We start from the raw sequence: 23,597 nt of genomic DNA, 5'->3' as shown, positions 1-23,597 counted from the left end.
TATGTTTAGTTAGATCCTAGCCGGGCAGGTATTTATTTTTGTATTGTCTCCTTTTGTTGCTGCACTACCTTTTTGAGTGAAAATAAACTCTACCTTTGTTTTTGGACTAAAGAATCTGGACTTTTGTGTCTATGCCACCCCACCTAGCAACCCCAGACCCTGACGATAGGTATAATAGGGACTCTAGAGACTTTCTGTGAAAAACAAATGCGATGCTTTACCACTACGTGGGGCCTTAGCCTAAGATGGAAAAGGAGGGCACATGGCCCATCTAGTGATGACAAAGTTATGAATTAACTGTAAAGGACACAGAGAAATACATTGTAGATGGTGCTGGATCCATAGAATTGCACATCTATGGCATCTTCTCACTTTTCTAACTGGTTCTAATTTTGTTTTTCAGCAAATGAAACTGTCCTTCGACTCTCTCACCGAAGATCCCATAGATTCGTGAAGGATCAACATGGAAAATCCTGTACAATAGTGTTTGCACTTACAAGAACCTTGCAATGACTATGTTCATGTTTACCAAAGTACGGCTTGGCTTCTCAGGTTGAAATGTATTTGACTTACTGTATTGTCTCTATTATACTTTAGATCCAGTGCCTACGTGTTTTATCAGGATGTTACTGTGTACATTTTGCTTCAGGCCCTGGTTGCTGCATATCTCATTTGGTGAAGGATCCTGGAAGGCACAGTGTAGTTTAGGAAAATGTGACCAGTCTATCTATATGGATAAAGACCGTTACATGTAGGATGGCCATATTCTATATGATCATGTAGATCGGCAGTGTTGTGAAGATTTCCGTTTACATACAGATATGTCATATATGTCACACTACACTGTCCTTGTGAATGACAGATTTATGTTAATCTTGTGCTGAATATTCTGCATTTTCCTGCATCTGCTGTCGTTTTGTTTCTTTTGTGCAGTTTTTTTCATATTTGGAAACTACCAGGTTACCGGCCACTTTACGGCTCCAAAAGACTTAACAGGTCACAAGTTAAGATTAGGTTAAATTTGTTGTCTAGGATTAGAAAATGCCTTTGTCTTTACGCCTGTCCATGGTTTGTGTCTGTTAGGCTAGGTCTACATGGTGACTTGGAACAAAACATTGCCATGTTGCCCTGCTACTTCCACTAATATGAGTGAGTAGAGTCGCATTGCAACCCGATGGTTCAGCTTCTACAACTACTAGTCGCCAAAAAATTGCACTGGTCAGTTTTTTGGGGACTACAAAATGCTATCTTGCCTGACTTGGTACAGATGAGCGGTATTATGTGTACTGAACTGGGAGTGGGGAGCAAGCCAATGACAAACGTCTCTGGCAGCAGCTTACACACACATATAGTACAGTATTTAATAGGGTATCAGGCAGTGAATGGTGGGTCATCTAACCTCCTGCTCACTCCCATTAATGTCTGTAGACATAGCACTGAGGTGGTGGTGGTCTTAGAGATACCCTCACTATATATTCCTCTGCAGACATTCACCAAGTGATATAAATACATGTACGCATTACATCAGCTTCCAGGTAGATATTATCTGCACTATATCGTAATAGAATTGTATGTAGAGCTATTACCTCTGCAAAATTACATGTGGGCTTCCAAATAGGAATATATATGTCAGTCAGTATTTGTGGGGACTTTGATACAGTTCTGAGCACAGGGGTCATATTTTTCTTCTTCCAGCTTTACTCCATTACAGAAGGTATTCTGTTTTGTTCCTTAGTGTGTCCTAGCCAACAAAACATCTTCTTTATGACATCCATATGCTACCTAATGAAAACTAAATCTATTACATATGTAGTGATCCACAGTCCAGATACTCTACCTCTCTATTACAGTGGTGTAAAGAAGCTGCAATACCAGATATAACCTTTGGATTAGAGTGGTGCTGTTAAGACTCTCTTCACTTTCCCAGTGACTCAGTGATCTGATTTCCTCCAGTTATTCCCCTTAACAATAACATGGAAATGATACAATAAAAGTTAAATCCATCTTAATGAAAATGAGGTGGTATGTAGGCCGCTCGGAGCCTGGTTTACATTCTGGTACCAGAAACACTCTTCTCTTTTGTGGTTACACTTTGTATGAAATATTTCTTGTAACTTGAAACTTGCCTCAAATGTAATGTCAGCAAATGTCAGCATTACCACTTTATTACTGCATGCAAATAAATATCAGAAACCACAAACATGAGTCTTCCATATGTTTATATCTAATAGAAAATATCAACATTTTTCAGCTCCAGTACTGGAATCGGGACGTCTCGGAGGTGCTAGTTGGCATTCTAGAGTCACCACTGAGGCCTTATTCACACTACTGGCCATTGTTCTGATCCTTATTCACTTCAGTGTTAAAATAAAAATCAAAAGTCTTTTCCAGTTTTTTTCCAGTTTTTCTTTTTAGAAAAAAATAATTCTGGTTCCGTCAAGTTTAAAAAAAAAAAAAAAAAGCGAATAGAAGGGATTTTAAGTTTTTATTTTAACAGTGAAGTAAATGAGGACAGTTACAGACAGAAAGTCTTCTGTTTGCATCGGTTAATAGGGGAAACTTGAAAGGGTCTCCGATCTCAGCAAATTGAGATCAGTTGAGATGGGATTAACTGCTCCCATGTCCTGACCCCTAGAGCAGGATTGAAGGGAAAAGCTAAAAGGTACAGGTAGAGCATAGAGCAGCACTACTTGGCTATTCCCATAAGTTCTGCCCTGGGAGTCAGGACAGGGATCAGGTATTTAAACTTGGATACAATTTGCCAAAATACAAATAACCCTTTAATGTCCATTGTTCTGATCCTCTGATGGGTATTATGTCAGTAGTGTGAATATAATCTTTATTAAGCATTTGTTGTTTGCAATTGCAGGCTTGACTATGAACGATTGGCACCAGCATGGTCATTTGTGCATATTTTCAGATGGCCACCTAAGCTACTTTACCACCGCTTTGCAGTCTTTGCTATTACAGGCTGGGGGGGGGGGGGGGGGAGTGTGTTAAGATCTGTATTTTATACGCTGGTTTTAATCTCGTCCTTGTTGGTGTCAGATGGACTAGTAAGAAGCACAAGCCTCTTGAAACTTACATTACATCCAAGGCCTATCGGTATGGGAGACTTGAAATCTGTGCCCCGTAGTGCCTGGTGTAGACTTCAGACATAAGTAACAAAAGTTGACTTCACCACTCACGAAGATATCATGAGTGTCATATAAAGAGGGAAAAGTCACAATGTATAAAAAGTTTCATACGTTCTCCCAGCATTAGGCCTTATTCACATGACGTGCACAAGAAATAGACGTGATCATGTGAATAAGGCCTTCGGAGGACATCTAAGTAGAATGGAAAATTTAAGTTTTCGGACTTTAACTTTTTTGAAAAGTAAAGCTTATGTTCTCCATAACTGAGATTTACAGCGACATTATAGATTTATGTCTACTCCGACATGACTAGAGCTGTTGTGATGGTTAGTCAACACCTTCCATAACAAAATCTGACAAGACAAAATGAAAACTTTACTGAGCCATGTGTACAGTTCGTGCAAAGTTTTTTTTCCCCTATAGTGAAGCCACAGCCCCATCAGCAGTCTCTGTTTCTAGAGGCCTGCTCTCTCACATTGCACGTATCCCTCTTCCCCATCATTGTACTTCTTCACTGCAGAAAAAGAGAGCGCTGATGCTGCTGTAATAACATGGGCCAACAAAAAAAAAAACTTTAATATAAAAAACAAAATGAAAATCCTTTTTTTTAAAAAAAAAGTAAAATACGTTCAAAGAATTTTCTCTCGTGTCCCAAGATTCACGAGAATTGACGAGAATCTCGCCCACGCTGTGATAACTTGTTAATTTATTAATGATAGAAACGAACAATTTCTACATTTTTAACATGTTATTTACCGTATTTTTCGGACTATAAGACGCACTTTTTTTCCCCAAAATTTTGGGGGAAAAGAAGGGTGCGTCTTATAGTCTGAAGGTGGCGCCTGGCATCCGCTGTAATAGAGAGGCGGAAGCCGGCAAGTGATAGACGCCATTACAGGTGCCGGGGCCTGAGACATCGCTACGATCCTCTGCCCTGCATGAAGCCAGCAGCGGCAGGGGCTCCTCCGTGCCCCCGCCGCTGGCTTCATCCAGGGCAGAGGATCGTAGCGATGTCTCAGGCCCTGGCGTCTATCCCTCCCCGGCATCCGCCTCTCTAGTACAGCGGATGCCGGGTCAGTATCCGTGGCCCCTTCTCCCCCGGGGCCGGTCCCCACCGGCCCCGTACCTGTAAAGTTGCAGGCCGGCTCCTGCGCGGCGATATCGCAGGAGCCGACCTGTTCGGGTGACAGCCGGGAGCCTAATGAGGCTCCCCGGCCTGTCACGGCTATATTAGTATTGCGGCTGGTCTCTATGACCAGCCATAATACTAATAGACAGAATGTCCCATAGACGGCAATACAGTTGTATTGCCGTCTATGGGACTTGCGATCAAGTGACCGCAGGTTCAAGCCCCCGGGGGGGAATAAAATAGTAAAAAAAAAAAAAAAAAAAAAAGCTTTAAAAATATGAAATAAATAAAAGTTCTAAATCACCTCCTGGTTTTTTTTTCAATACAAGGTGATCTAAGCAATAGATATCCCCCAAAATGGTATAACTAAAAATTACAGCTGGCCCCGCAAAAAAAACGCTCTATGCATCCCCGTACAGCTGCAGGGTCACCTGTCAATGTGGCCTTGCAGCTGTTGCAAAACTACAACTCCCATATATTAAATATTTTACCAGTTTTTGCTTCAAAATTTTTTTTCCCTATTTTCCTCCTCTAAAACCTAAGGTCTAAGGTGCGTCTTATAGTCGATCGGGAATATATTACTGTATGATACAGTAAATTAGCTTCTTTTAGCCTATGTTCAATTGTTCCATTTTTTGTTTTTATTAAATTTTTTGTTTAAAATTTTCAAGCATTTTAGTATTTTTAAAATACTTTTGAAGTAGTATTTAGTATTTCTATTTACAATACTTCGGGATGAAAAGTATTTAGTATTTGTATTTAAAATACTTCCCCAAAGTATTTTCCCGAACACTGCTGATGAGTTGACAAATCACGCTAAAGCGTCCAACAGTAGTCTGCCAACATCGCTGCACTCCATCGACCCTGATAGCGTTACTCCATCACTGAAAAGTCCTGGTGGAAGCACTCTCCATGTTCATCGCTGACTGCGCCTAGGTTTTCTAGGAAGAAATCCAGATGCGAGTCGAGTAAATGAATTTTCACAGACAAATTGTAGCCAAGATGTTTGCGCGCACTAATGCATGTTTGTACAACATGCACGTAGTCAGCACTTTTCTTATTTCCACGGAAATTGATTATGACTGACTTGAATGCCACCAACGCACCTTTTTTGCAGCTCTTAGAATGTCTTGAAAGTGTTCATCAGCCATGATTTCTTATATTTGTGGACCTATGAATACACCTTCTTTTACCTTTGCATAACTCAACCCTGGGAACTTGTTGCGCAGGTACCGAAATGCATCAGTGTCGCTGTCTAATTTCTTGACAAAATTTTTCATAAGTCCCAATTCTATATATACCGGTGGCATGAGAATCTTGTCACGATCAAGCAACGGTGGATGAAGAACGTTTTTATTCCCTGGCAGCATTTTGTCTCTGATTGGCCAATTCTTCTTGATGTAGTATTGCTTTCTATCTCTACTGTCCCAATCGCATATGAAGCAGCAGTACTTTGTGTATCCTGTCTGTATTCCTTTTAGAATAGCTACTACTAAATAAATTAGCACAGTATCACTGGAAGATGCACAATATGAAGCTGATGTAGCAGAGCTGGACTTGATAGGTGATGAGAATCCCAAATTTATATGCTACAGGACCAAGAGTCAGCATGCAATATACTCACTTTTAGGTCTGTGTTTACATACAGAGGTAATGGACTCCCTGTCTCAGCCCTTTTCAGCAAAATTCAATTAGCAGCCCTTCATATATACACTCACCGGCCACTTTATTAGGTACACCATGCTAGTAACGGGTTGGACCCCCTTTTGCCTTCAGAACTGCCTCAATTCTTCGTGGCATAGATTCAACAAGGTGCTGGAAGCATTCCTCAGAGATTTTGGTCCATATTGACATGATGGCATCACACAGTTGCCGCAGATTTGTCGGCTGCACATCCATGATGCGAATCTCCCGTTCCACCACATCCCAAAGATGCTCTATTGGATTGAGATCTGGTGACTGTGGAGGCCATTGGAGTACAGTGAACTCATTGTCATGTTCAAGAAACCAGTCTGAGATGATTCCAGCTTTATGACATGGCGCATTATCCTGCTGAAAGTAGCCATCAGATGTTGGGTACATTGTGGTCATAAAGGGATGGACATGGTCAGCAACAATACTCAGGTAGGATTTGGCGTTGCAACGATGCTCAATTGGTACCAAGGGGCCCAAAGAGTGCCAAGAAAATATTCCCCACACCATGACACCACCACCACCAGCCTGAACTGTTGATACAAGGCAGGATGGATCCATGCTTTCATGTTGTTGACGCCAAATTCTGACCCTACCATCCGAATGTCGCAGCAGAAATCGAGACTCATCAGACCAGGCAACGTTTTTCCAATCTTCAATTGTCCAATTTCGATGAGCTTGTGCAAATTGTAGCCTCAGTTTCCTGTTCTTAGCTGAAAGGAGTGGCACCCGGTGTGGTCTTCTGCTGCTGTAGCCCATCTGCCTCAAAGTTCGACGTACTGTGCGTTCAGAGATGCTCTTCTGGCTACCTTGGTTGTAACGGGTGGCTATTTGAGTCACTGTTGCCTTTCTATCAGCTCGAACCAGTCTGGCCATTCTCCTCTGACCTCTGGCATCAACAACGCATTTCCGCCCACAGAACTGCCGCTCACTGGATGTTTTTTCTTTTTCGGACCATTCTCTGTAAACCCTAGAGATGGTTGTGCGTGAAAATCCCAGTAGATCAGCAGTTTCTGAAATACTCAGACCAGCCCTTCTGGCACCAACAACCATGCCACGTTCAAAGGCACTCAAATCACCTTTCTTCCCCATACTGATGCTCGGTTTGAACTGCAGGAGATTGTCTTGACCATGTCTACATGCCTAAATGCACTGTGTTGCCGCCATGTGATTGGCTGATTAGAAATTAAGTGTTAACGAGCAGTTGGACAGGTGTACCTAATAAAGTGGCCGGTGAGTGTGTGTATATATATATATATATATATATATATATATATATATATATATATATATATATTCTTTTGGGACAGAAATACTGATTTGGCAATTAAATCCACATCATGATTAAAAAGACTTTATAACTGAGTCGTTCATGATGTTAAGGATGCTGCCCTCTATAGGGTGGCGTACAGAGGCACTGTTCTCCTAATTACATCCTGGAGAATAGATTTGCATATTTTTTACCCAGAATCCCTAGCGGAGCAGGAATGACTTGTAAGTCTCTGTACTGCCTATGTAGGCAAACACTCTCCCTGATGTGTACGATTGTCCCCTGACCCTATTATAAATGTGAAATGTTTGTGACTTTGGATGTTTGGATGTTTGTTCCTCAATCACGCAAAACCCACTCCACCAATTTGGCTGAAATTTTCCACAAACATAGTTAATACACCCGATTGTGCAATAGGCTACTTTTGAACACAATAACCCACCTACATTTTCCACACGAACCCCACAAAAAAAACAAAACTGACATCACCATCTCTGCAATCTCACACACTTTGGACCATAGCAAGCCCCTAAACTTCACATTACCCCCTACAGCCTAGCCCCTAACCCCACACACTCACATTCACATATACTTTACCACTTTCACCCTCACCTTCACCATCATGCAGGAGGCTACGTCTGTCACTCTCCGGACCAACCATGTTTGCCGACCTCCACCGCTGGGAGGATCCGCGGCACCGCCCACCACACTACTCCACTAGCTTCACAGGAACATGTGCACTTTGCACACATAAACAACGTGTTACTAGCATGCCACCATTTTGCGCCTCCACCTTAGGCCGCAGCACACGAAGTCCTGCCTCCAGCCCACAACAGTACCCGACGCCGCTATCACCTCCCTGCTGTTTCCTCTGCACGATCCATCCACCAGCCCGACACTGGTAAGTTCACGTACCACTCTAACACTGCCAGGACCTCTGCCCTCTCTACTCCGCTGTGCCAACACCTTATGCTCCATAATAACCTTACCCCTCTCTCTCAGTGCCCTATCCTTCCACTTCTCCTCCGCAAACACACCTCACAGTCACTTGCACCTCACTTCACCCCCCTTGCTACAGCCCATGCCACTGATGTTCCTATGGCAACCGGCCGCCATAGCCGACGCTTCCTTGCACACCACCGCTCACACTGCCTCTGCTCTCGGCCGCTATACCCCCTTGTACTACGGCGCATGCCAGCACTTTCCGTCTGCCAGGTGGCCGGTAGCCGTACGCCCGCCATAGCCCTTCCCTTACACAATCGCGCATACACTGCGCTACTCCCGTCATGTCTCCGGTTCCTGCCAACTTTGCATCCTCTGCCGCCTTCTCTTACCTGTCCCGCGGCTCCCGTCTGTCCCTCGCTGCGCGGAGGCATCCTCCTGCTCATCTCCGCCGCCTACACTGGGCTAGGCTGCCGCCGCGAAGGTTCCTATAGCAGCCGCTAGCTCTCCCACACCTCCCACACAGCTCAGTGTGTCCAAGCTGCTGCAGGCTATGCTATGTAGCCTGCAATAGCACTGGCACGATTATGCAATACATAGCAATACATTACGATTGCAATGCATTGCATTGTTCAGGACACCCCCTGCTGGTGTACAACGGTATTGTTTTGCAAGCTGCTGGATGCAACCTGCAAACCTCATTAGCATTAAAATGAGAAATATAAAAAAAATAAAAAAACAATGCTGTGAAATACACACATTATCTATCCCCGCCTTCGAAATTCCCCACTCTACTAACGTAACTAAACATTACGCCTGCATATACTCACACTATTAGGCAATGCATTGCATTATTCAGCTCACCCCCTGCTCGCCTTCACACCCATTAAACGCCCATGTATTTGCTGAAAATACACGTCTACAAATACACGTGTAAGGGTCCATTCACACGGCGTAACGCGGCGCTCATTTGGTGCTTATTTTTACGCCGAGCGCCGCGTTACGGGAGCGTTTGTGCCACGCTTTTTATGGTGCGCGTTTATGGTCGCGTGTACGCGGCGTTAATGCCGCGTAAACCCGATCGTAAAATTTCACACGCAACTCGATTTACACACTTCTACAATCACCGCAGACGAAGTCGCGGGTAGCAGCTAGTATATTATATAGTTTTATATACTGTCAGAAGCTTGTTGTCCTATTTAAAGCAAAATAAAAACATTTATTCGACAATATCGTAACAATTTGATAGAACAGATCGGTTTTCAGATTTGAAATCAGCATAAAAACTGCTTAACAAACACTTAATGACATTTAAGATATACACAGTGTGTTTTCCAGTGTAACAGTTCCTTATTAACTAGTACGTTCCTTATATTCACACACAGGTTGTAGTTCCGTGTTTGGGTGAGATATCCAAGTTCTTTTCATAATATGTAGAAAGATAGACGTGGACATATCTCTAACTAAAGGGTTATAGTAATTGTCTCCTTCTAACCTGTCTATGGCTTTGGTCAGGTTAATAAAATCATTACATTATCTTATGAACATTATCTTATGTACTATAACATACACAAAAGTTGGAGTAATATTCTTTGTAATACCTTCCCTGTTAAATATTTCTACTAGTGCTGCGTGGGAAAGGTGGATCAATGGATCAATCATGGATCAATCCAAAGAATTCCACAAGACCAAGCCAGGGGGCACAATCTTTGGAAATACAGACCAGAGCCCATGGATGCAACCAAATAAATTTTATTTGTGGCATACACAATTCTAAACAAACGTAACCCCTTCATCAGCTCTCATGACTTTTATCCCCTTCATCAGATCTCAGGACCATCAAATACATAGGTGTTATTTATAAGATTTGTTGTTCACATTATATAAGTGAGGGGTGAAGGCTTTTATGATTCCTTTCGATGAAGTATATGTTTTATTTGAATATGCCATCCAAGAACAGAAAATGTATTCTCAAGGGGAATCTTGTGTCTTTACCCACCCAAAGATAACTTCGCCATAGTCACTGCCCTTTATATACCAATAAAATGGACAAGTTCAGGATCCAGCAATGTCAGCAGTTCTCTTTATGGACATTGATCATCCAGTTGCCTGGTTGAAGAAACTTTTATGACTATTGGTCTTGGTGTGTCACGGGTAAGTTAGCATGTTGGTATTCTTACTATGGCTAAAATGTTACTTCCCAGTCAAGGTTAAATAGAAAATTATAGAATTTTTCAAACAAAAATGAAATTGACCAATAAATATACCCAAAATATAATGTTCTAGTCATTTAGCCAGGGCTCCAGTTCTGCCTAGGACAACTAGTTCTACTAATTGAACATCTCTTGAGTCATAACTTATATGATATAAAGCTGGTCCTACACGTTACACTTCAGTTTGCCAATATGGCAGATTATGGTTATGTAGGTCAGTGAACGTACGTGTGCAATAGTACAGTCATGGCCAAAAGTTTTGAGAATGATACAAATATTAATTTTTACAAAGTCTACTGCTTCAGTTTTTCTAATGGCAATTTGCATATACTCCAGAATGTTATAAAGAGTGATCAGCTTAACAGCAATTACTTGCAAAGTCAATATTTGCCTAGAAAATGAACTTTATCCCCCAAAACACGTCAACATCATTGCAGCCCTGCCTTAAAAGGACCAGCTAACATTGTTTCAGTGATTGCTCCATTAACACAGGTGTAGGTGTTGATGAGGACAGGGCTGGAGATCAATCTGTCATGATTAAGTAAGAATGACACCACTGGAAACTTTAAAAGGAGGCTGGTGCTTGGCATCATTGTTTCTCTTCTGTTAACCATGGTTATCTCTAAAGAAACACGTGCAGTCATCATTGCACTGCACAAAAATGGCCTAACAGGGAAGAGTATCGCAGCTAGAAAGATTGCACCTCAGTCAACAATCTATCGCATCATTAAGAACTTCAAGGAGAGAGGTTTCATTGTTGGCAAAATGGCTCCAGGGCGCCCAAGAAAGACCAGCAAGCGCCAGGACCATCTCTTAAAAGTGTTTCAGCTACGGGATCGGGCTACCAGCAGTGCAGAGCTTGCTCAGGAATGGCAGCAGGCAGGTGTGAGTGCATCTGCACACACTGTGAGGCGGAGACTCTTGGAGCAAGGCCTGGTCTCAAGGAGGGCAGCAAAGAAGCCACTTCTCTCCAGAAAAAAACATCAGGGACAAACTGATATTCTGTAAAAGGTACAGGGAGTGGACTGCTGAGGACTGGGGTAAAGTCATTTTCTCTGATGAATCCCCTTTTCGATTGTTTGGGACATCTGGAAAACAGCTTATTCGGAGAAGACGAGGTGAGCACTACCACCAGTCTTGTCTCATGCCAACTGTAAAGCATCCTGAAACCATTCATGTGTGGGGTTGCTTCTCAGCCAAGGGAATCGGCTGTCTCACAGTCTTGCCTAAAAACACAGCCATGAATAAAGAATGGAACCAGAATGTCCTCCAAGATCAACTTCTCCCAACCGCCCAAGAGCAGTTTGGCGATCAACAATGCCTTTTCCAGCATGATGGAGCACCTTGCCATAAAGCAAAGGTGATAACTAAATGGCTCAGGGAACAAAACATAGAGATTTTGGGTCCATGGCCTGGAAACTCCCCAGATCTTAATCCCATTGAGAACTTGTGGTCAATCATCAAGAGACGGGTGGACAAACAAAAACCTACAAATTCTGACAAAATGCAAGCATTGATTGTGCAAGAATGGACTGCTATCAGTCAGGATTTGGTCCAGAAGTTGATTGAGAGCATTCCAGGGAGAATTGCAGAGGGCCTGAAGAAGAAGGGTCAACACTGCAAATATTGACTTGCTGCATTAACTCATTCTAACTGTCAATATAAGCTTTTATTACTCATAATATGATTGCAATTATATTTCTGTATGTGATAAAAACATCTGACAAACACACATAAAAACCAGAGGGCAGCAGATCATGTGAAAATAGAAGATTTATGTCATTCTCAAAACTTTTGGCCATAACTGTAGGAAAAAGATTAATATCCAATGTCCTGGAAATTTTTGCCCCTCCGTTGACTGGAAATAAAACCATATGGCATGACTGGTGAGTTTATCCTAAAGTATAAAGGAAATACTTCTTCTTGTATCCACTTAAAGAAAGACCTAAAAAACTGCAGTCAAAATGTGGAGTAAGGCTTGTACACAGGATAAAGCAATGTGTTACATAGAAATCTCACTCTTCATCATTCCAATCTAAAATAATTTTGTAGGAAATCGCATAAAAATAAATCAGATCTAATGACAAAACATAATGAGATCAGACTGCATGATCGGGAGCAGGGGACTCGAAGACTCGTGTTGCAGGGTCAGGCTATTGACTTTGTATTCAATTCATCCCAGATGAACTAGATTAATATTTTATACAACTTTTTCTGTGTTGGAAGGTGATTATTTCATGATGTCTGCTCTGAATTATTCATCTCATAAAGAAAATGCCATAAAATGTACTTTGTGTAAGTGCACGCTTCCATCAGTAGCATGGATCTAAAATATACAAGGTGTATCAGTGCATATAATAAACAGTTATGCACTTATAGCTTTATACATATGATGAATCAATTGCTCACTTATTTGCCGACTCACTAAACTAATAGTAGAATTCAGTACTCTCCTTTCTAAAGTACTAGCTTAGGTCCCATGTAATAGGCCGCAGTCCAAAGAGTTTTCGTCTGCAAAGCTTCTCCTTCAGTTGTACCTATACGTAAATATCAGCATTTCCGTAGATATAATTGAGATGCTGCGATTTCCAAAAAAACGACGGTTTTGGAAAGCTTAGGACTGTAGAACGCTACTTTTTTGCTGCAACATTTACACCGCGTGGGAATTCGGCTTCATAGGACCTTTCCCCTATTTTACACCCCCTTCTATCCCGTTCACTGACCCAGCTTACGCTTTCCCATAGAGTTTATAAAAGAGGCTCTGCAGCAGCTGGAATGTGAAGCTGTGGTATTTTATGGCTGCACAGTTCTTCATTTTCAATGAGATATGTTCCAATAATCTTCTCTCCATAGTGTAATAATAATAAGAGACAGATGTAATATATAAGTCTGACCCTGTAGGCAAAACTTCGTTTCATTTGTTAGAAGTCTGAGACCCTATAAACATAGAGGCCTCCATAGGAGCTGTAAACTGTACACAGAGGTCTAGATGCATGGAAACAATAAAAGGGTTGTAAAATTAAACAGAGCCTTTAATGTTCCTTGTGTTACTAGTGACATTATTCTCATTATAGGGCGATTCTGGGATTTTTATTTGGATAAGTAATAGATCAGTTGGGACAAGTACTGCAGATGCTTTATGATCCTCCTGCAGCTTTAGGCTCATTCAAGGTGCTATAGCAGCCATGGCCGCTGTGCTATGTAGTGTGCTATGCCTGGTATACAGATAAAAGAGCACACTGCTTGTCCAAATGCTATGTTCCTATCTATCAGCTGTTTGGTGGGGGTTTCTGGTGTGATATTGCTTTGACTTAACCTAGTCCTAGAATACTTCTTTACCCCTTGGCCATGAAAAAGGGGCAAATTGTCACCATTAAAATGGCCATTACCACAGATCCGAAATGCTGCTAAATGCTTGTCACATAGATCAGGATTAGAGATGAGCGAACACTAAAATGTTCGAGGTTCGAAATTCGATTCGAACAGCCGCTCACTGTTCGAGTGTTCGAATGGGTTTCGAACCCCATTATAGTCTATGGGGAACATAAACTCGTTAAGGGGGAAACCCAAATTCGTGTCTGGAGGGTCACCAAGTCCACTATGACACCCCAGGAAATGATACCAACACCCTGGAATGACACTGGGACAGCAGGGGAAGCATGTCTGGGGGCATAAAAGTCACTTTATTTCATGGAAATCCCTGTCAGTTTGCGATTTTCGCAAGCTAACTTTTCCCCATAGAAATGCATTGGCCAGTGCTGATTGGCCAGAGTACGGAACTCGACCAATCAGCGCTGGCTCTGCTGGAGGAGGCGGAGTCTAAGATCGCTCCACACCAGTCTCCATTCAGGTCCGACCTTAGACTCCGCCTCCTCCGGCAGAGCCAGCGCTGATTGGCCGAAGGCTGGCCAATGCATTCCTATGCGAATGCAGACTTAGCAGTGCTGAGTCAGTTTTGCTCAACTACACATCTGATGCACACTCGGCACTGCTACATCAGATGTAGCAATCTGATGTAGCAGAGCCGAGGGTGCACTAGAACCCCTGTGCAAACTCAGTTCACGCTAATAGAATGCATTGGCCAGCGCTGATTGGCCAATGCATTCTATTAGCCCGATGAAGTAGAGCTGAATGTGTGTGCTAAGCACACACATTCAGCACTGCTTCATCACGCCAATACAATGCATTAGCCAGTGCTGATTGGCCAGAGTACGGAATTCGGCCAATCAGCGCTGGCCAATGCATTCTATTAGCCCGATGAAGTAGAGCTGAATGTGTGTGCTAAGCACACACATTCAGCACTGCTTCATCACGCCAATACAATGCATTAGCCAGTGCTGATTGGCCAGAGTACGGAATTCGGCCAATCAGCGCTGGCTCTGCTGGAGGAGGCGGAGTCTAAGGTCGGACCTGAATGGAGACTGGTGTGGAGCGATCTTAGACTCCGCCTCCTCCAGCAGAGCCAGCGCTGATTGGCCGAATTCCGTACTCTGGCCAATCAGCGCTGGCCAATGCATTCTATTAGCCCGATGAAGTAGAGCTGAATGTGTGTGCTTAGCACACACATTCAGCTCTACTTCATCGGGCTAATAGAATGCATTGGCCAGCGCTGATTGGCCGAATTCCATACTCTGGCCAATCAGTGCTGGCCAATGCATTCTATTAGCTTGATGAAGCAGAGTGTGCACAAGGGTTCAAGCGCACCCTCGGCTCTGATGTAGCAGAGCCGAGGCTGCACAAGGGTTCAAGCGCACCCTCGGCTCTGATGTAGGAGAGCCGAGGGTGCACTTGAACCCTTGTGCACCCTCAGCTCTGCTACATCAGAGCCGAGGGTGCGCTTGAACCCTTGTGCACACTCTGCTTCATCAAGCTAATAGAATGCATTGGCCAGCGCTGATTGGCCAGAGTACGGAACTCGACCAATCAGCGCTGGCTCTGCTGGAGGAGGCGGAGTCTAAGATCGCTCCACACCAGTCTCCATTCAGGTCCGACCTTAGACTCCGCCTCCTCCAGCAGAGCCAGCGCTGATTGGCCGAATTCCGTACTCTGGCCAATCAGCACTGGCTAATGCATTGTATTGGCGTGATGAAGCAGTGCTGAATGTGTGTGCTTAGCACACACATTCAGCTCTACTTCATCGGGCTAATAGAATGCATTGGCCAATCAGCGCTGGCCAATGCATTCTATTAGCGTGAACTGAGTTTGCACAGGGGTTCTAGTGCACCCTCGGCTCTGCTACATCAGATTGCTACATCTGATGTAGCAGTGCCGAGTGTGCATCAGATGTGTAGTTGAGCAAAACTGACTTAGCACTGCTAAGTCTCTGCATTCGCATAGGAATGCATTGGCCAGCCTTCGGCCAATCAGCGCTGGCTCTGCCGGAGGAGGCGGAGTCTAAGGTCGGACCTGAATGGAGACTGGTGTGGAGCGATCTTAGACTCCGCCTCCTCCAGCAGAGCCAGCGCTGATTGGTCGAGTTCCGTACTCTGGCCAATCTGCGCTGGCCAATGCATTCTATTAGCCCGATGAAGTAGAGCTGAATGTGTGTGCTTAGCACACACATTCAGCTCTACTTCATCAGGCTAATAGAATACATTGGCCAATCAGCGCTGGCCAATGCATTCTATTAGCTTGATGAAGCAGAGTGTGCACAAGGGTTCAAGCGCACCCTCGGCTCTGATGTAGCAGAGCTGAGGGTGCACAAGGGTTCAAGTGCACCCTCGGCTCTCCTACATCAGAGCCGAGGGTGCGCTTGAACCCTTGTGCAGCCTCGGCTCTGCTACATCAGAGCCGAGGGTGCGCTTGAACCCTTGTGCACACTCTGCTTCATCAAGCTAATAGAATGCATTGGCCAGCACTGATTGGCCAGAGTACGGAATTCGGCCAATCAGCGCTGGCCAATGCATCCCTATGGGAAAAAGTTTATCTCACAAAAATCACAATTACACACCCGATAGAGCCCCAAAAAGTTATTTTTAATAACATTCCCCCCTAAATAAAGGTTATCCCTAGCTATCCCTGCCTGTACAGCTATCCCTGTCTCATAGTCACAAAGTTCACATTCTCATATGACCCGGATTTGAAATCCACTATTCGTCTAAAATGGAGGTCACCTGTTTTCGGCAGCCAATGACTTTTTCCCATTTTTTTCAATGCCCCCGGTGTCGTAGTTCCTGTCCCACCTCCCCTGCGCTGTTATTGGTGCAAAAAAGGCGCCAGGGAAGGTGGGAGGGGAATCGAATTTTGGCGCACTTTACCACGTGGTGTTCGATTCGATTCGAACATGGCGAACACCCTGATATCCGATCGAACATGTGTTCGATAGAACACTGTTCGCTCATCTCTAATCAGGATGTATAATAAAATATATGGCATAGACCAGGATGTGTGATTAAAGTATATCGCGTAGACCAGGACGTGTAATAAAGCATATCGCGTAGACCAGGACATGTAATAAAGTATATCGCGTACACCAGGACGTATAATAAAGTATATCGCGTACACCAGGACGTATAATAAAGTATATCGCGTAGACCAGGACGTGTAATAAAGTATATCGCGTAGACCAGGACGTGTAGTAAAGTATATAGCGTACACCAGGACGTGTAATAAAGTATATCGCGTACACCAGGACGTATAATAAAGTATATCGCGTACACCAGGACGTATAATAAAGTATATAGCGTACACCAGGATGTATAATAAAGTATATCGCGTACACCAGGACGTATAATAAAGTATATCGCGTAGACCAGGACGTGTAATAAAGTATATCGCGTAGACCAGGACGTGTAGTAAAGTATATAGCGTACACCAGGACGTGTAATAAAGTATATCGCGTACACCAGGACGTATAATAAAGTATATCGCGTACACCAGGACGTATAATAAAGTATATAGCGTACACCAGGATGTATAATAAAGTATATCACGTAGACCAGGACGTATAATAAAGTATATAGCGTACACCAGGACGTATAATAAAGTATATCACGTAGACCAGGACGTATAATAAAGTATATCGCGTAGACCAGGACGTATAATAAAGTATATCGCGTAGCCCAGGATGTATAATAAAGTGTATCGCATAGATCAGGATGTATAATAAAGTATATCGCATAGCCCAGGATGTATAATAATAAAGTGTATCGCATAGATCAGGATGTATAATAAAGTGTATCGCATAGATCAGGATGTATAATAAAGTGTATCGCGTAGCCCAGGATGTATAATAATAAAGTGTATCGCATAGATCAGGATGTATAATAAAGTATATTGCGTAGCCCAGGATGTATAATAATAAAGTGTATCGCATAGATCAGGATGTATAATAAAGTGTATCGCGTAGCCCAGGATGTATAATAAATTATGGCCTCTGCCATATTGCAGACATGGGTGCTCGGAGTCATGGACACTTCTGCGCCTCCGTACGACACCTCATTATGGAGATTCATCTGTAATGTGACGTCCGGTGCAGCAGGTCACAATTCATTCCAACTCTAGCATAATATATCTGCGTCACTTTATGATATCAGAGACATATGGAGGCTGATATGGCTTCACTGGGTGCCAAAGATTTCCACAATAATGTGAAGTGCTGTTTATATTTCTTCTTGTGGTTCTCGCCATGTGGACAGCTCCCATAAATAAAATATTTAGCATGTAAACATGGTTACAAGGCTGCGGAGCCTCCTAATTCCCCTCATGTGCATTGCTAGAGATAGGAATGATTGCTTCTGGCCAGTTGTCGTTTCCTGGAGAGCAGATCTGCTGAGCTGGACATCTGCTTTCTTCCTAGTGCTACAATACAAGACAATACCTACATCTGCTGCTCCAGTTAGGGGGGGACGCTCCAAGCACCATTTCACTATTCTCTCTCATCTCCTTGCTGTTGGAGGAAGGAAACAAACAAAAACCTTTTCATCTTGGTCTCAGGCAGGCAATGTAGCAACAAACAAAGAAAACCACCACAATGACAGCACTCAGCTCCGTCCTATTGTGTGCTCTTAGTGTATGGCAATTGTTAGAACTTAATTCAATCGGTTTCGCCTACAGATGGGCTGTACATTAGATCATGGCCATGTTCTACATAACAAGATGGGTTTTATGTCACTGTCTTCATCGTAATGGGACAATTTGTGAATTGTTATTGCATTGTATGTACTGTCAGGACCCCTACACATTCATCAAGTGTCAGTAATGGACCATTATAGCGGGAGAAAACTGGTAAACAGAGTGGCCTCCAGCTGCCGCCATAAATCCCAAGGACAGGGGCAGCCATGACCTGCGTACCATACATTAGTCTAATAACAATGGTCCCCCTCACTATGCAAGTTGGTGTTCTGGGTCCATATTCTTGCCATTACGGTTTCAGCAAATTCCAGCCCCCCTCCCCAATCTAGGAATACCCATTTCATACCAACAAACTGCCCACTTTGGGGGTTAATTTAACGTGAACCTAAAACTTTCGAGGTTGGCCATGCCCCTTTCCATGACTATTGGGAACTATGCGCTAAAATTACGCAAGTTCTATGACACTGCTGAATAATTCCTATACATAAATGGGAATAGGGCTGCAGTTCCAGGCACCACCACTAAGGTGTATGGCGCACAACATTGCATACAGCTTTTAGTCCATGCAGTATATTGGCGGCATCTGGACCTGCTACCCCGCTCACACTCACTTTAATAGGAGCAGGTCCGGAGGTAGGGGTTATAGAGAGATGAAGCCCCTTCCTTGTGGCTAATCACTGCAGTATCTGAGAGGTTAATGGACAATGATCTGTCAGTGATATCAGCTCCTGAGCCAGATTTCCACTTGTGATACCGATAAGGGGTTAATATAATATTATATGCAGGTTTTCCTGTAAATAATGTTTTATTGAATTTTTAAAATGAGAACAATGAACATATTTATATCGTTGATAACAGTATGCAGGTTTTAATCAGATTTTGTTCTGGTTATGGATACACAACAACTGTGGATTTTTGTGCAGCGCACAGTTGTAGGTTTGTGAATTGATAGAAATTGTGAATTGGTGAAGAGAAAAGTTCTCTTTAAAGGGATCCTATCATTAAAACTCTTTTTTTTTTCTGAGTACCACATAGGAATAGCCTTAAGAAAGGCTATTTGTCCCCTACCTATGTTTTCTCCGGGCTGCCTTTTGGTATATAGTCCGGTTTTCGTCAGTATGCAAATGAGTTATCTTGCAGCACTGGGGGCGGGCCCCAGCACTCAAACAGCACTCGGGGTGTCCCCAATGCTACGAGAGAAATCTCCAGCGCCGGCTCCATCTTCTTCAGGGACAGTATTGTAAGCAGCTATTTTCTTGTGGCCAGAAGGCATTCGCAGTCGGTTGCCCAAGGCCTAGAAGTTTGAAGCAAGCACTGGAAGAAGATGCAAAGACGATCCGTTCCTGAAGAGGATGGAGGCAGCGCTGAAGAGTTCTCTTGCAGAATTGGGGACGCCCCCAGTGCTGAGAGAGAACTCATTTGCATACCGATGAAAACCGTATTATATACTGAACTGCGGCGCGGAGAAAACATCTAAAGGTAGGAGACGAATAACCTTTCTTAAGTTTATTCCTTGAGTTCCTTCCTATGAGTTTTAATGATAGGATCCCTTTAAAATCAAGCCCAAAAATTGGGAGAATAATTTCTGGGAAATGCATTTATTGTGAAAGCTGAAGCCTAAGCCGCTTGTACGACTTCAGAAGTTGTGAATAATTATTCCTATGGTTACGGATGTCCAAGGAGGTCACATTAATGGAGTCGGCCTTGTTTCCATGGTTGCCTGTAATGTTTATTATGACGGCCGATCAAACAATTCTTTGGGAGTGACAAAAGCATGATCACTTTAATTATGGAGGACTTGTTTGGTTTTGTTTTTTAAATTCACTAAGTAGAATAAAATCTAAAAATCTAAGCAGAGGACAGGGTAACACTCTGTACACCCCGAATTGTGGATGACCCCATAAACGGGTTTGCTTTGACACAAATGTAACCAGAAAGAAGTTGCATGCTTGTTACCCTTTGCTTTACACTTGTGATCCTTCGTATCCTTGTCACTTTGTTTAGAAAACAAAACATTGCTATGGCAGAACTGTCTGTTCACAATCTCAAGTACAAACCAAAAAGGCAACGCGATAACCTTGTCAGAGGCTTCCTGAATGTTGTGTTCTTTCCTGCAGCAAAGGAAGGAGCCGGCTCTTCATACACACATTGTCCTTATGTTAGATCTGCAGAATGAATACAACCTAACCCATCCCATGTACCGCATAATATACAGCATACCGTAATATACCCAATAATCTCCAAGTCTTCCACTAAACTGCAGAATGAGTTGTCTGGATACAGACATTGTATTATACTCCAGCCAGACCAGTTTGTACAGCATTGAGAGGACGTTACTTAGCAATAGCCAGAACCTGGCACAGAGCCATAGAAGGCACTAACCCGATCTAGTGAAAGGGTAAAAGCAAGATGCATATTATAGTAGCCATTCAGGCCACGCCAACATGGCAAACCCATCACCTGCATTACTGCTGACAGCAAACTATGGTGCGGCACGGTTATCGTTTGCCAATTGTTTTAGGTTGCCATGATACCTCCATGAATTGCAGGAGGGTGACATCATATATACTCGCTAAATATTGGTGTTATAATATGCTTTGGAGACGAGCTAAGGCAAGCTACTGTATCCCACGTGACCATATATCCCTAGCCATTCCCATTGTTGGTGGACCAGGCAATGATCTGTCGTGTAAGGTGATGGCGACATAACTGGGCGACTTCCTGGGCTATTCCTCAATTCCCAATCATCTTAACATCTGCATGTAAGCATAAGATATGTGCACAGTATAATATGATGCAGTGGACATGTAATATCTATACATCTGTAATACACGTGCTGCTGTATGGTGGCTCTACAGCACTGCGATCTGTCCTAGATGCCATGCTTCAAAAGGAGAATAAATGGGATGGGATGGAACACAACAACTTTTTTCTGTTTCATATTCAAAGTGGATGTGTAGTGTCCCTATGAGCATGTATTAAGTCTCAGGGTCATATACTTTTTTTTTTTTTTTTTTTTTTTTATGGCCATCGAACGACTGATTTCAAACAATTTAACCAACAACAGTAACAACTACAGGCCCATGGCGGGTCAGTGGTTACCACTGTGACCTTGCAGTGCTGAGTCCTGGGTTTGAATCCAGCAAAGATCCTGCAAGGTGTCTGTATGTTCTCCCCATGTTTGGACGCGTTTCCTCCCACATGCCAAATACATACATTTTATATCAACATTGATCCTACTTGGGACAATATCTATAAGTAAAATAATAACTAGACCATCTGAGGTGAAGTATAGTTTTTGCTACTTAGATGACGATCGCCCAAAAGCTGCCACAAACAACAATTTACGACACCTAAATGTCATAGCCAGTCATTCATCAAAAAAAAAGTTGCAGAAATTCTCCAATTTCAGGTTTACAGGGAAAAATTGGCTTTTTGTTAAAAATCAGGATATGGGGGAAAACTCTTAGAGCCACTGACTTAGATGTGAAATATGTTTTAACATTAGTATCCGAGAAGATTATAAGACTTTCTAACAGATCATGCAGAGATTTACATCTTACGTATGATGGCAGCAAGACCAGGCCTATATCCTAAAAAGTACACAAGCACCATGGCTGTGTGTCTTCTATAGTAGCCTAATGTATACATTGTTGCAATAGGGTGCAGCCTCTTGTAAACGCCGCTTTTGTCATCCATACTCCTAGGATTGGAGGTAATAACCATATTGGACCATTTTCCCTGTTTCTCTCACTCTTCACAGATATGTTTGATTCAACAAGGTATTCTATCCAAAACTTGACCCCAATTGAAAGTATGGAAATGTGAGCAAAAAGAAAAGGCCGAGCCCCACTAAGAAGCTGAATATAGACACATTGAAAAAGTCACTCAAATCCAAGACCAACAGAGAAAGGAATGTGTATAGATACAATTGTGTTCTAGCTGTATCCTTTATTATATTACACTTACAATAGTTAGAGCACAGATGGAAGTACAGAACGCGCCTGTGAAACGGGAGCCATTACACCTGGATGTCTGAGGGATACGCCACATATTACACACCACTTTGTATCATTATTAGTCAATACAGACTTCATTGAAATATAGGACTATAGGAAACTATTAGGCTGAGGTCTCCAGGGACACATTCATTTGTGACATGTTTTTGTATTCTAATAAAGAATATAAATGATTTATCACACTATTGTCTGTGTGTATTCATTGTTTATGGATTTGTTAAGCCGTATACACACTTTCCTTTTGGCAAATGCACTCAGTGGAGCAATATGTGTCCCATCACTTACCACTATGGAGCAATGACAATGCCCCTTGTTGTTCCAAAGAGCTCAATTGCATATTTACTAAAGCAGCGATATCTCTGCAATGGAGGCAACAATTCACATGTGACCCTAGTTTATTTATCTGCAGAGCTGGATGGATATGCTGGGCTTATTCACTAAATTTTACCAGTGTTGATATAGAAGAATACTTGCCAATATAAGACAGCAGCACACAATTTTTCTTAAAGGGAGTGTCACCAGGAAGCTCAGTATCAAACCAACTACAGTAAATACAGAACATTACGCACAGAGGTGATTTAGCTATACCAGTGTGGCTCAAGTGCAACGTGGGGAGCCGTAATTGGGAAACACCAGGTATAGAAGTAAAATGTATTATTATTGTGTATGTACAGGAATTCAACAAGCAGCATAGTAGATGGCAGGTAGGAAGAGGCTGTAAATACAGTGTAAAGGAGTGGAGATTCAAGCTGGAGACAGCGCAGCGATGAGACAGAAAAAAAACTGCTTGCCAGTCCCCATCCCAAAAGGTTAGCTGTGGTACTAAGGTGTAAGAACAGATAGTATATCGCAGTTTGCCATGTATGAAGCTGTATAGCTATAATCTGGTCAGAGGGCCCAGGCTGACACCTGTCCATAGCACCTACAATGGGTGGGGAGACGCAGAACTGTATTAAGGATCAATGGAAGAAGGTGGCTGGATCTGATGAATCAAGATTTCTTTCACATGTCAATGACCAGGTATGTACACATCACTTACCTCCGGTAAAGATGGAACCAGGATGCACAGAAGATATGTTGGTGGAGAAGTGCAGTACTCTGCTGGAAAACCTTGGCCATTCA

At 42.9% G+C, this 23,597-nt stretch overlaps 1 protein-coding gene across 1 annotated transcript in view; it reads left to right on the top strand.

Moving 5' to 3' along the window:
- Positions 1-2,192, top strand: part of ANO10 (anoctamin 10) — a 204,298-nt gene extending 202,106 nt beyond the window's left edge. The window contains exon 13 of the mRNA XM_075271313.1: positions 404-2,192. Within this exon, the coding sequence (XP_075127414.1) occupies positions 404-454 (51 nt within the window). The 3' untranslated portion in view covers positions 455-2,192. The remainder of the gene's footprint in view (positions 1-403) is intronic.
- Positions 2,193-23,597: the final 21,405 nt, after the last annotated feature.

The sequence above is a fragment of the Leptodactylus fuscus genome, chromosome 4 (genome assembly GCF_031893055.1).
Source record: "Leptodactylus fuscus isolate aLepFus1 chromosome 4, aLepFus1.hap2, whole genome shotgun sequence".
In the NCBI taxonomy this organism is placed as follows: Eukaryota; Metazoa; Chordata; class Amphibia; order Anura; family Leptodactylidae; genus Leptodactylus; species Leptodactylus fuscus.
The sequence above is the reverse complement of the archived record's forward strand: the minus strand, read 5'-3'. Positions and strand labels throughout refer to the sequence as shown.